At 36.0% G+C, this 13334-nt stretch overlaps 1 protein-coding gene across 1 annotated transcript in view; it reads right to left on the reverse strand.

The window, feature by feature from the left end:
• Positions 1–1050: 1050 nt before the first annotated feature.
• MAP3K7CL (MAP3K7 C-terminal like) overlaps positions 1051–13334 on the reverse strand; it is a 39892-nt gene continuing 27608 nt past the window's right edge. Inside the window, exon 5 of the mRNA XM_027101604.1 lies at positions 1051–2207. Within this exon, the coding sequence (XP_026957405.1) occupies positions 2027–2207 (181 nt within the window). The 3' untranslated portion in view covers positions 1051–2026. The remainder of the gene's footprint in view (positions 2208–13334) is intronic.

The following is a 13334-nucleotide window of genomic DNA, read 5'->3' on the forward strand; positions in this document are numbered from 1 at the left end:
CAGTGTCTCCTTGACATAATAACAGAGTGTTCAAATATTTTGACCTTGTAAAATTATTTTCATTCTAGTAGAGCAGAGAGATTTTGCAACTATATTTCCATGCCCTCCCCTCCCATTTTCTATAAGGTGCCATGACTGCTTGAATTCTGTAAATACATGTAACCCTCTTCAGATGGGCAGTGATCAACAACTAATCGTTGTATTTAAAGCTAGGTAACTTACCCTTCATCCTTCCATTCCATTGGCCTTAGATTTATATAAATTTAGTCAACAAGTCCTTCTTTATATTAGTATATATAAGCCTTGGGGTTCTTTTAAAAAGAAGGCGCTACCAGGATAATAGGGACTTTCACCTTTAGTTAAATGTTAAAGCAGCTGAAAGGTGAATAGGCTCACATAACATTCAAACGTTGAGAGCTATTGAAAAGCTTCATTTTACAAATGAGGAGACTGAGGTTAAGGATGCTAAGGACCTTATGGACACACACCACATGACAAGAAACCCATGGCCCTGCATCATGTTTCCGCTTGGCATTTGCCCAGCTGCCCAGTGATTAGTCTAACCCAAGGTGCATCAACCTCTGTGCCATTGGCATATTGGGCCAAACAATTCTTCTCTGTTGTGATGCTGTCCTGCGTATTGCAGGATGTCTAGCAGCATCCCCAGCCTCTACTCTCCAGATGCCAGTAGCACCCACCCCCTCATCCTTGTCGTGACAACAAAAATATCTCTAGACTTTGCCAAATGTCCCTTGAGGGTAAAATCACCCCCAGTTGATAACAACCAGTCTATCCCAGGCCATCTTATTGCTTTAATCAGCTATTCTCTTTTATGTTTTCTGGGCAAATACTTTAAGACACTAATGACCATATTCAGTATAGAGCTCTGAGTTATTTATATGAGAAACCACAGTCTTACAAGAAAAGGGACTTCACCGCTTTTTTGGCACTTCCAAATACAACTAAGAACAAATTCTGACTAGGGTTAACCCATCCCAACTTTTAGCATAAATTGAGGTTAAGAAAGAGACAAAATACAGACTGAGGGTTTTGATCTATGTTTAATGAAAAAGAAGTTACAGGAATAGAAATGGACATAAAACAAAGAGATCAATTTGGAAAACTATGGTGATAGATAGAACAAGGGAAAAAATCATTTTAATCTTAAATTTACTCATATATTCTTATTAATCATTGATCCAAAACATCTCCTTAAATCCAAAACAGAGTAATAGTTAGAATTTTACTGTTCAAATTACTGGGCTGTTTTCATGGGAACTCACCAAGGTAATGTCCAAACAATACTTTTCCATTTCTCCCAGAACACACACAAGCAAAGGCAGAGATGTTTACCACGAGGTAACGTAGCATGGAGAAAATACAGCCTTATCAGCTTTTTATTACAACAGCAAGTTAGCACTGGCAAATGTGCTTCTGGCACAAACATGCTTTCCGCTAATATTTTCATGAGAAAGCTTTTATGATGTGCAACCATTTATTCTTAGTACAATCAATCATTGAGGGATTAAACCTAACTCTGGTGAACATAAATATATTTGGAGAAGTTTCTGACAGTTCAGATTAGAGCACCGTAGAAATATTGAAGATGTGAAATTTTAAAATACACAGATAAGAAACTGCAGTGAGCATCTTACTAGTTTGTTTCATGGCTGAATTCTGTTCATGATTCTTAGTAGAATCAGTCAATGTTCTATTTCTATCATTTTCTACCCAGATCTACAGTATGATCGTATCTTGCTAAATAAGAAAAAAAAATATCTTTGGAAACGAATTATGATCTCTGAAAACATCTGGTAATAGGTTTGTTTCAATTACCTTCTTTAAAATAAAATAACCCTTCTCTCAAACTATATCAGGCAAGCATTAAACTTGTTAGTATAGACGTTGGCCATGTGGGTAATAAGGAGAAGCAATAGATTTTACTCACTATCCCTTTAAAATAAAAATCTTTTGGCCAGTGCATAGCAGCCACCAACCTCTTATGCTCACATTGAATAATTTCAAGTTAGGACGAGCCCTGTCTCTTCTGATACTGTATTCTAAGTTTCTCCAGTTGTTCTATACATTGGGACTGGGCCAGCTTCAATGTCCGATTCTCCTCCGTCAGTGCCTCAAATTCCCGAGCCAGCTGAGCGGCATCCAGCTTCTCCTTTTCTGCCTGATCCAGCTTGGCAATGAGCTCCTTTCTGAAGATTCAGGGGGGCAGGTGAGGAAGAAGCATAAAACATAATGCAAACAGATTGAATTATACAGCAACAGCATAACGGAAGTCGAATATGTCATTCTACTCTTCCAAATTTTACCCATCTCTGCTTGCCTCCTTACTTTTATTTTTCCAACTTCACAAATGTTAGATGCCTTTATTTTATTCCAGCACCTTGTCTAGATATATCCAAAATATTAAACATATACCAGCACAGATACAGAGAACAAATGTATGGATACCAAGGGGGAAGTGGGGAATCAGATGAATAGGGAGATGGGGATTGACATATATCCACTATTGATACTATGTAGAAAATAGATAACTAATGAGAACCTACTGTACAGCACAGGGAACTCTACTCAATGCTCTGTGGTGACCTAAATGGGAAGGAAATCTAAAAAAGAGGGGATATAAATACACATAAAGCTGATTCACTTTGCTGTACAGTGGAAATTAACAAAGCATTGTAAAGCAAATATACTCCAATTAAAAATAAATAAATAAATAGAAATAAAATAAAATAAACATATACCAGCAAAAGCTCAATAAGTCCTTTGACAGTCAAAAGGGGTGATCTTTTAAAGAGTACAACAAATTATAAAAAATTATGACTATTTTGTAGGAAAAAAGCAGAAAAATTTGTTTATAATTTAAGATGCTATTGTCTTACAGGTAGGTGAATCATAGTTTGTCCCTTACCTAAGTTTTGTCCTTCAAATTCAGTTATTATCTTCTTTTGTTTTCTATTTCTGAGTTTAACAAATCTTTACTAGGCAAAGTAACAAATCTTTATGAAGAAATTCCAGTTGCCTCCTGCAGATATTATTTTCCATGTCTTTCCCTAGCCCTTATATATATCTTGTCGCCCTAACTAACAAAGCAATATCTCTATGTTTGGTGCTGTCCTGACTCCTGAATTTAGGAAGCAAGCTAAGGTTATTGGAGGGAACTTGTAGTGATAACGCCTAAAACAATAAATATTTGTAAATAATTCATTGATGTAAATACACATAATAAGGAACTAAAGATTTGCAGTCTATATTTAGATTTAATAAACATGACAACCCAAAACAGGTCCATTCCCCTTATATGTGTCAGTTAATCCTAAACTAGACTTAACTGAATTTTCCTTTGCCTCAACATAAGGGTATGTCATATTTCTTTCTCCTCTGTATGCAAAAGTGCAGAGACCTGGAAGACCACTTGAACCAAGTGATTAAACTTGACATCATTAGTAATGAGACCAATAGATGCCCCATGCATCACAAAAGACACAACATCTTTTCTGTGGTATTCCTGGCAAAAAATGCACACATCAGACAACCTCAAATTGAGGGAAATGTTACAAAAGCATTTGAAGCCTGTATGCTTCAAAATGTTAAAACTGCTTCATATTTAGAAAAACTAAAGAGAAATGGCAATGAAATGCAATGTGCAATTCTGGATTGGAAAGAAAAAAGCTGTGAAGGACATTATTGGGAAAGTGATGCAATTTAAATATGGCCTGTGAATTAGATAATACTACTGAATCAATGCTAAATTTCTTAATTTTAATTATTGTATTGATGTCAAGTGAGAGAATGTCCTTGTTCTTAGAAAATACTCCCTGAAGTATTTAGGGCAATGGAGCATGATATATATATATATATATATATATATATATATACACACACACACATATATATAATTGTATATGTGCATGTGATACAGATAGATGGATAGACACCCCATCTCTCTAAGAGAGAAAGAGAGAGAGAGCCCCAGTAGTATGTAGCTTTGGGAGAGGGAGAATAAAGCACAACTGGGGAAATTCTTCATAATTAATGAATGCAGTAAAGGAAGTATGAGGGTTCTTTTTACCATTTTTGTAACTTTTCTGTAAATTTGAAACTATCACACAGTTGCCCCAGGAAAAGGATAAAAAGCAAATCAGAATAGAAGTTCTAGTATTTTCTTCCTGCATTCAACAGACTGCTTTGTGTACCCAATTTGGTGACCACTGAGCAAAACCAGGCACCGGAAAGAAAGTGCCCAACAGGGACAAAGGGAAGATAATCTGGAACATTCATATGCATATACACAAGGTTCCTTTGGGCTCTTATTGATCTTTGAATCTTCCATAGTATTTGGAATACAAAAGCTCCCAGAGATAAATTAGAAGTTTGGGATTAACATATACACACTACTATATATAAAATAGTTAAACAACAAGGACCTACTGTATGGCACAGGGAACTATACTCAATATCTTGTAATAACCTATAATGGAAAAGAATCTGTAAAAGAATTTATATATATATATATATATATATATATATATATATATATATATATATATTTGTATAAAACTGGATCACTTTGCCATACACCTGAAACTAACACAACCTTGTAAATTAACTATACTTCAATTTTTTTAAATGGTTTAAAGAAAGAATATAGGGAATTCCCTGGTGGTCCAGTGGTTAGGCCTCCGCTCTTCCACTGCAGGGGGCATGGGTCTGATCCCTGGTCAGGTTCAGTGCGGCCAAAGGGGGAAAAAAAAAGAATATAAAGTCTCCCAATAAATACTTATTGAATAAATATAATTGAAGAGTAAGGTACCTCAGAGACAACATATATTTTAAAGATGAGGAAACAGAAACTCAAAGTGCTTAATATAATTGGAAAAAGTCACACACCTAATAAGAAGCAGCCATGAATCGAACCTGTCCTTCTGATTAAATGCTTAAGGTTCTTTGCCTCTAAACATAGTTTAAGCAATAAATGTCAATAATTAAATATTAGTAAAGTTTCTTACGTAACTATCTTAAAGAAATTGATTAGTAAAATTTATGTAAGTAAAAAGAGACATGCCTCTAAATCCCTCACCCATCAGATCATCTACCCCTGTTCTTTTCTTCCTTTCAAATTAACTGTGTCACACAAATAATGGCTACTGTCCAGGCTCCATATCTGACCTCATTTAAAATTCCTGAGGATATCTGTTATTAGTTTTGACTAACAGGGAAAATAAATCACAGATTTTACAACTGAAAGGAATGGTCATGATTGTCTAATCCAATTTTCTTGCATTGGAGAAAGTCAATAATAATTTCTTCCTTACTGGAATCAAGAAGACTCAACTGATAGGTTTCTAAATTAATTTCATGTATTTGATAAGCAGTTACACATCTATTTAATGAATACTGTCAAAACGTCTGTTGCCTCCTGTCCAAGACCTATTTATATAGAAAAATTGGTGCTCATTCATTAGCAATTCATAATTAAACCCCAGCACATCAACCTACAAAGATAATCTTATAAATAGATGATCTGGGGAGCAAGTCAATATGTACAATTGGCTAGAATGTGGTCCTGCCTTTGATTTCTTGTTTATCATTTCCCTTCAGTGTAATGTGATAAAGGTGTAGAAGATCATCATTACAGGAATCTTATTTATACCATAGTTTTCCAGATGATGTACCTCAACAGTGAAAAGGTCATAACCTTGGGTCCACCATAGATCATCTGCTGGCCCCATCCTAAGCCACATGCCTGGATAAGTTTTTATTTGCTAAAACAAGTGGGGGAAGGGGAAATCCAAGTGAGTCGGTAAAGAGAACTAAAACTTTCTGCAAACTAATTTCAAAATTAAGGAGATTCTTTATGTTGTAGGAGGTTGGGAAATGGATTCATCATTAGTACAAGTATTTCTCTGTTTCTGGAAAGATCAGAACTCTTGGAACTTTCTAAGTTAACTAAAGACTTTTATTTGGAAAAGACAAAATCCTAGGCAGTTTAGTCCCCAGGAGCTAAAGCGTTTTGAATAATAATGTAACAAAGGGTCTTCCCTGGTGGCACAGTGGTTAAAAATGCACCTGCCAATGCAGGGGACATGAGTTCAAGCCCTGGTCCAGGAAGATCCCACATGCCGCAGAGCAACCAAGCCTGTGCGCCACAACTACTGAGCCCGTGCTCTAGAGCCGCGAGCCACTACTACTGAAACCCACGCACCTACAGCCCGTGCTCCTCAACAAGAGAAGCCACCGCAATGAGAAGCCCGCGCACCACAATGAAGAGTAGCCCCTGCTCGCCACAACTAGAGAACACCTGCGTGCAGCAATGAAGACCCAATGCAGCCAAAAATAAATAAAATTAAATTAATTAATTTAAAAAAATAATAGTGTAATAAAATACTATCTTCATCATAGGAGAATTTTAGCTTAAATTGTGATTTAGACTGTACTGTTAGTGGTTCTTGAAAGATGTGTGTTCTAGCACCAACATTTATACACAGGAGAGGAGTAGATGCTTCAAGATGACATAAAGGATGTGAAAGTTCACCTTCATCTTATGCAGGTGAAGGAACAATAAATGGTATTGAAATGGAATTTCCAAAACACAGTCTAGACTTTGGTATTGAAGCCCTACAAATGAATGATGCAGGAAGAATAAATTTACCCTATCTTCTGGGAGCCAAAGGGCAACACCTTACCTTTGCAGGAAGAAGTAAGATTTGCTCTAGAGTTTCTCAGCCTTGGCACAATTGATCTTTTGGGCCAACTCTTTGTTGTTGGTGGCTGTCCCAGACATTGGCATTATAGAAGGTTTAGCAGTATCCTTGGCCTCTACTCCCCAGAAGTCAGTAGCACCTCCCCTCACCCCACATCATCACAACCAAAAATGTCTCTAGACATCGCCAATGTCCTAGGGGTAGGAGGCTGAGGAATCAGTCTAGTTAAAAACCCCTACTCTATAGGAAATGGAGATTTCCACTATCAATCACCCGAAAAAGAGTTAAATTCTGGGTTAGGAATAACGGGAAAGGCAAAATGTTTTCCTCGTTCTGTTTTTTGTTTGTTTCCTTATTTTAATTAACTAAGTAATTTTATTAAAGTATAGCTGCTGTACAATATTATATAAGTTACAGGTGTACAATACAGTGATTCACAAATTTTAAAGGTTATACTCCATTTATAGTTATTATAAAATATTGGCTATATTCCCTGTGTTGTACAATATATCTTTGTAGCTTATTTTATACCTAATAGTTTGTAGCTCTTACGTGCCTACCTCTATACTGCCCCTCCCCTTTCCCACTCCTCACTAGTAACCACTAGTTTATTCTCTATATATGCTAGTCTGCTTCTTTTTTGTTATATTCTCTAGTTTGTTGTATTTTTTTAAATTTCACATATAAGTGATATCATCAGTATTTGTCTTTCTCTTAGACATAGACTTAAAATAACTATGATTAATATATTCAAGAAATAGAAGAACAGATGATATATTTCAATAGAAGACTGGAGTCTACCAAAAATATCAACAGAATACATTAATTGAAAAATTAGATGAATTCCAAGTAAAATCTAGAGTTTGTTAATAGTAATATATCAATGTCAGTTTCTTAGTTTCGACAAATGTACCATGGTAATGTAACATGCTAACGACTGGGGAAACTGGCTGAGGGAAAAATGTTTCCTCATTCTGCTCCCCTAAAGATTGAAGTTTCTTTCCTTAGCAAGAGAGACAAAATTAAAGGCACTCTCACTGAAGAGAGGTAAATATTCTGTCCCTTTTAATGTGGTTCCAGGCAGAGAGGATTAGGTGGAGAGATACCTGGGAATGAGATTCCAGTTAAAAGACTGGACTGCCTATAATTAGGTATAAAAGGCCCAAATCATTATGACTGGGGCATAAATGGAAAGTGTAATCTCACAGTCTAATGAAATCTGGTATATTGGGATTTCATATAAAACTAAATCCTCAAACAAAAGGATCCCCTTGTCCACACGGGGAGGGGGAAGGGTAAGCTGGGATGAAGTGAGAGAGTGGCATGGACATATATACACTACCAAATAAAATAGATAGCTAGTGGGAAGCAGCCGCATAGCACAGAGAGATCAGCTCGGTGCTTTGTGACCACCTAGAGGGGTGGGATAGGGAGGGTGGGAGGGAGACACAGAGGGAAGAGATATGGAGATATATGTATATGTATAGCTGATTCACTTTGTTATAAAGCAGAAACTAATACACCATTGTAAAGCAATTATACTCCAATAAAGATGTTAAAAAATAAAAAGAATCCCCTTGTCCACACCTCTGCCTCTGAGTGAAGAGCCAAGACAGTTCTTTGGTCCTTCTACTCATTCACTTGACAAGTATTTGTTGAAATCCTATTGCAAACCAAACCAATTCTCAATAGACTGTTAGTCTCGGGGAGTGTATCTCCACTGTTGGAAAATGAACTCAAAACCTATAAATTATACAGAAGGCATCTTATCCATATTAGACATCTTAGGAATGAGGATAGAACTTTCCACACATTACTACATATCCTGCAAACACTTGTGGAGAAATACCTCAATTTATTGTTTCTTTATGACAGTAGAAACCTGCTTTCTGAGGGCTGTGTAAAGATTTAAGAAAAATGTGCCTGGAATAAAAAAGTGAGGTTTGGTTTTCAATGTTTTCTAACTGCGGTATCGTTTTGCAAAGAAAATTGTACCCTGAAGTGAAGCAAATAAAACACATAAAATTGAACTTCCCCTGTTTGGCCCTTGTACAGTACCCTGCCCTCCCATCACCCTCACCATCCCCAATCTCTGAGAGGTTTCCTAGAACCCATTTTAAAAGCCTCTGCCTTCAGGAATGCCCATAAAGAAATAAATGTTTCTGATTAATAATAAAAACCTCTTGTTGGAAATTTCAGGATAAAGTAAATACCATGACTAAAAACAAATCAGAATGAGGCTATTTCTAGACTATGCCTTTACAAATTACTTATGCTCCCTTTTCCCCCATCCTGATATGTTCCCCTCGATGAGATGTTGCTCCCTCAATCATCATTTTGTGTATCTTAAAAAAGGCATGAAAATACAGGTCTTATACTGATTGTGGTACTCTCATATGAAAACAGTTTTCTAATGTTTTGCAACTAAAATTATATACAACATTTTTAACTCAATAATAAAAAGACAAATAACTCAACTTAAAAATGGACAAAGGACCTGAATGGACATTTCTCTAAGAAGTCATAGAAATGCCAAAAAGCACATGAAAAGGTGCTCAACATTTTTAGCTATCAGGGAAGTGTAAATGAAAACCAGAAAGAAACATCATTTTACACCCACTAGTGTAGCTATAATCAAAAAGACATAATAGGTGTTGGCAAAATGTGGAGAAATTGGAAACTTCATACATTTCTGTTGGGAATATAAAACGGTGCAGCCACTTTAGGAACAGTCTGGCAGCTCCTCAGAAGGTTACACATTGGGTTATCATATGACTCAGTAATTCTACTCTTAGGTACACACCCAAGTGAATTGAAAAGATACATCCACACAAACACTTATACATAAATGTTTGTAGCAGCATTATTCATAATAGCCAAAAGTACAGACAACCCAACTGTCCATCAACTGACAAATGGCTAACTAAAATGTGATATAACCATATAACAGAACATTATTTGACAATAAAAAGGAATGAAGTACAGTCATACCTCATTTTATTGCACTTTGTTTTATTGTGCTGCACAGATATTGTGTTTTTTTACAAATTGAAGGTTTTTGGCAACCCTGCAATGAGCAAGTCTTTGGCACCATTTTTCCAACAGCATTTGCTCATTTCATGTGTCTGTGTCACATTTTAGTAATTCTTGCAATATTTCAAACTTCTTCATTATTATTATATTTGTAATGGTGATCTGTGATCAGTGATCTTTGATTTTATTATTGGAAAAAGACCATGATTCGTTGAAGGCTCAAATGATGATTAGCATTTTTTAGCAATAAAGTGTTTTTTAATTAAAGTTTGTATGGTTTTTTTTAGACATAATGCTATCGCACACTTAATAGATTACAGTATAGTGTAAACATAACTTTTGTATTCACTGGGAAACCAAAAAATGTGTGTGACTCTCTGTTGTAATACTCGCTCTATTGTAGTGGTCTGGAACCAAACCTGCAGTACCTCTGAGGTCTGCCTGCACTGATGCATGCCACAGCAAGGATGAACCCGGAAAATATTATGCTAAGTGAAAGAAGCCAGTCACAAAAGACCACATACTGCATGATTCCATTTATCTCAAATATCCAGAATAGGCAAATACATAGAGACAGAAAGTAGACTAGTGGTTGCCAGTGGCCGGCGGGAGGGAATGGGGAGTGACCACTCAGGGGTACAAGGTTTGTTTCTGGGGCGATGAAAATGTTCTAAAATCGTGATGGTGGTTTCACAGCTCTGTGAGTCTACTGAAAACCACTGAATTATTTTTTAAGCCCCTGAATTATTTCTTTTAAGTTATATAACATTTTTCAACCTGACTTTTCTAAGATTTTATCTTTTTCTGACAGTCTAAGTCAATCTTTTAAACACCGGAACACCTCGCACAATTTTTCATATATAAGGCAGAGAGTGGTCTCTCCTCTGAACAAGTTAAAACACAAAGCAAGTTTTACTAATGGTAAATCTATTTGTAGAACTAATTATAGTTTAACCATATATTTTTTAAACTGCCAGACAATTCAGTGATAAATATCAAATGCCATAAAATATCTGTACCTCACTTCCATGAGTTTCCATCACATACACAAAACCTATATGTGTTCTATAAAAATGCTTAGAATATTTATTGAAAAAAGTATGTATACATTTTATGTTACTATATAAGCAATTATATAAAAAATACCTATTCACATCCAAAAGGCCTAGAAAAAATAGACAAAAATGATAGTAGGAGTTCTGTAAAGATGTCAGAATTCTTGGTAAATTTTTAAAGCTTTCAATAAAATTGTCTTTTTTTTTCAGTTAAGAAGAGAGAAATTTCCAGTGAAAGTAAGAACAAGCTTTTTGCATATCACTGGTCAATAAGCCAGAAGCTATTCTTTAAATTAAATTCATCCCATGCTGAATTTGTAATCCCAGAAAATGTTTGACTGTCATTATCCACCCAACAGACATGATTTAAAACAATAGTTATAATCAACTCTTCTCCCCTCCCCTCTGCGAAGTCTCCCAAACTAGGTCCAGGGAGACCCCCTCTGGAGATGAGAGAGAAGTTCAGCTTAACCTGTGCCCACATGGCTCCAATATTCAAAAACTCTCTTTTAAAATACCTGATTTAGTGACTCTCTGTGTGTCCAGCGTATGCTAGCCAATCACTGGAAGCAACATAATCAGCCACACTTTATTAAATGATGGGGAAGAAATTCTCATCCAAATCATCAAAAAAATGGAGAGTGAATTTACTTGGGTCAAATCCATTTGGCCCAATTTATCTTGTTTGAACACAAAGACTGTTCAGGAAAATACCTGTTGTAAGATGAATTTCTGCTTCAGTAAAGTGTTGATGAAAACACGGATCACCCATAACCCTTGGAGGACCAAGTTCATTTATTTATAGATATAAAATATCACCCTACTTTGAATTTTAACAATTTATCTTAGCAATTCTTTATTGCTGATATTGACTCTATATTTTAAATACAGACAATACAAATTACAAATTTAAAAAATGCATACATGGAGGATATAACAGTTTCCTATCATCAGCTACTGTAAATCACCCCTATTCGTATTTTACCCTACGTGCAGCTCCCTATTCAGTGATTACGATCCAAAGAGATGTTAAAGGTTATCCAGGTCTGCAGAGAACTATACATAGTCAGAAAGGACAGAAACTTCAGTGGATAGCTATTGATAACACTAGCCCACAAAAAGTGCCCAAAGAATCATTCCAGTGAATTTTCCTTCATCCAGGAAAAGCACTGATCACTGTGGGGTGGTTGGGCTAGGGATACAGGCTAAGCTCTTTTCAAGGATAGCATTTGGACAGGTGAAGAGGAAGGAGGGAGACTATACTGAGAGCCTGGTGTGAGCAAGGGCACCGAGGGGGACAAAGTGAATAGGTCAACATAGCTGAAGACCAAGGATGAGCTAGAACATTCTGCAGAGGTACTAAGGCCCAAGGTAGATCTTTCAATCCAGGCCAAGCACTGGGTGCCCTTCTCTAGCAATAAGAAACCATAGGCAGGGAAAGCAGTTATAATATTACATTGATCAAGATTTGAAGTAACAAGTCCTGATCCCAAATGGCAGAAGTGGGAATGAAGAAAAGGAACTTGAGAGACTTTATAAAAGAGAAAGGAAAAAAAAAATCAAAGAATTTGGTCTTTGTCTCTTATCTAGTCAATTACTAGGAAGAAAAGAAAAAAAAAAGACAACATCATGGTTTCAAGAAAACTCCAAAGTTCAAAGAGGTTTAGGGAGGAAGTAAGATTAGTTTTGCAGCAACAGCAGGAATATGTTTTAATAAAAGAGCAGATGAATCACTCTCATATTGTTATCCTATTGTGTTTTTTAATGCAATATACAAAAATATAAACTTACAAAATATATAATTTAGTGGGTAAGTCTTGCATTGCCCCCACCCAAAAAAGCTACACATGGGGTTAATTTAAATAACACTGTACTTCCAGCCTAAAGCGTTTACAAATAAATACATAATTACCTGGGGCTTTTTTTCCTGTCACAACACCACAGTTCTCACACACACACACACACACACACACACACACACGTACACCCACTGGAAGATACCTTTATAGGCTACTGAATATACAAGTCCTCCTTTAAATTAATCACTGGTCACATTATTAGTAAGCTTCCTCTGTTCCTTTATGAAACTGTTTTTAGGGCTCATATTGTGTGTAAATGGACAATCTAAGCATTCCGACCAATTTATGAAAACTCTTAGACCAAAAAGAAAGTCTCAGACATACAAAGGAAAAGTTGTACTACTGATTTCCTCATAAGCATCCTTCAATGCCCTATAACCAAAAGTCCAGGTAAGACTTTATGTTTGAAGCAAGGAAGTAAGAAAATAACATGCTAACTGTGGTCTTACAGTGAATGTAGAAGTCTGACCCTAAAACCCATGCTGCTCCCTAGCATATTATACTGTGCAACCACTATTCTGGGGAGTCTCCAAAGAGTCCCACGAATTTCATAAATCTCTCAAAACAAAATATATTTCATCTATATTCATTTAAAAAGTAAGTTTTATATAAATACAAAGTATAAATACTGATATAAATATGGAGTGATACCATGTATCACTCCAGTA

Source organism: Aethalodelphis obliquidens, unplaced genomic scaffold, assembly GCF_003676395.1.
Source record: "Aethalodelphis obliquidens isolate GAN/ISIS:26980383/991018 unplaced genomic scaffold, ASM367639v1 scaffold1, whole genome shotgun sequence".
Taxonomy (NCBI): Eukaryota; Metazoa; Chordata; class Mammalia; order Artiodactyla; family Delphinidae; genus Aethalodelphis; species Aethalodelphis obliquidens.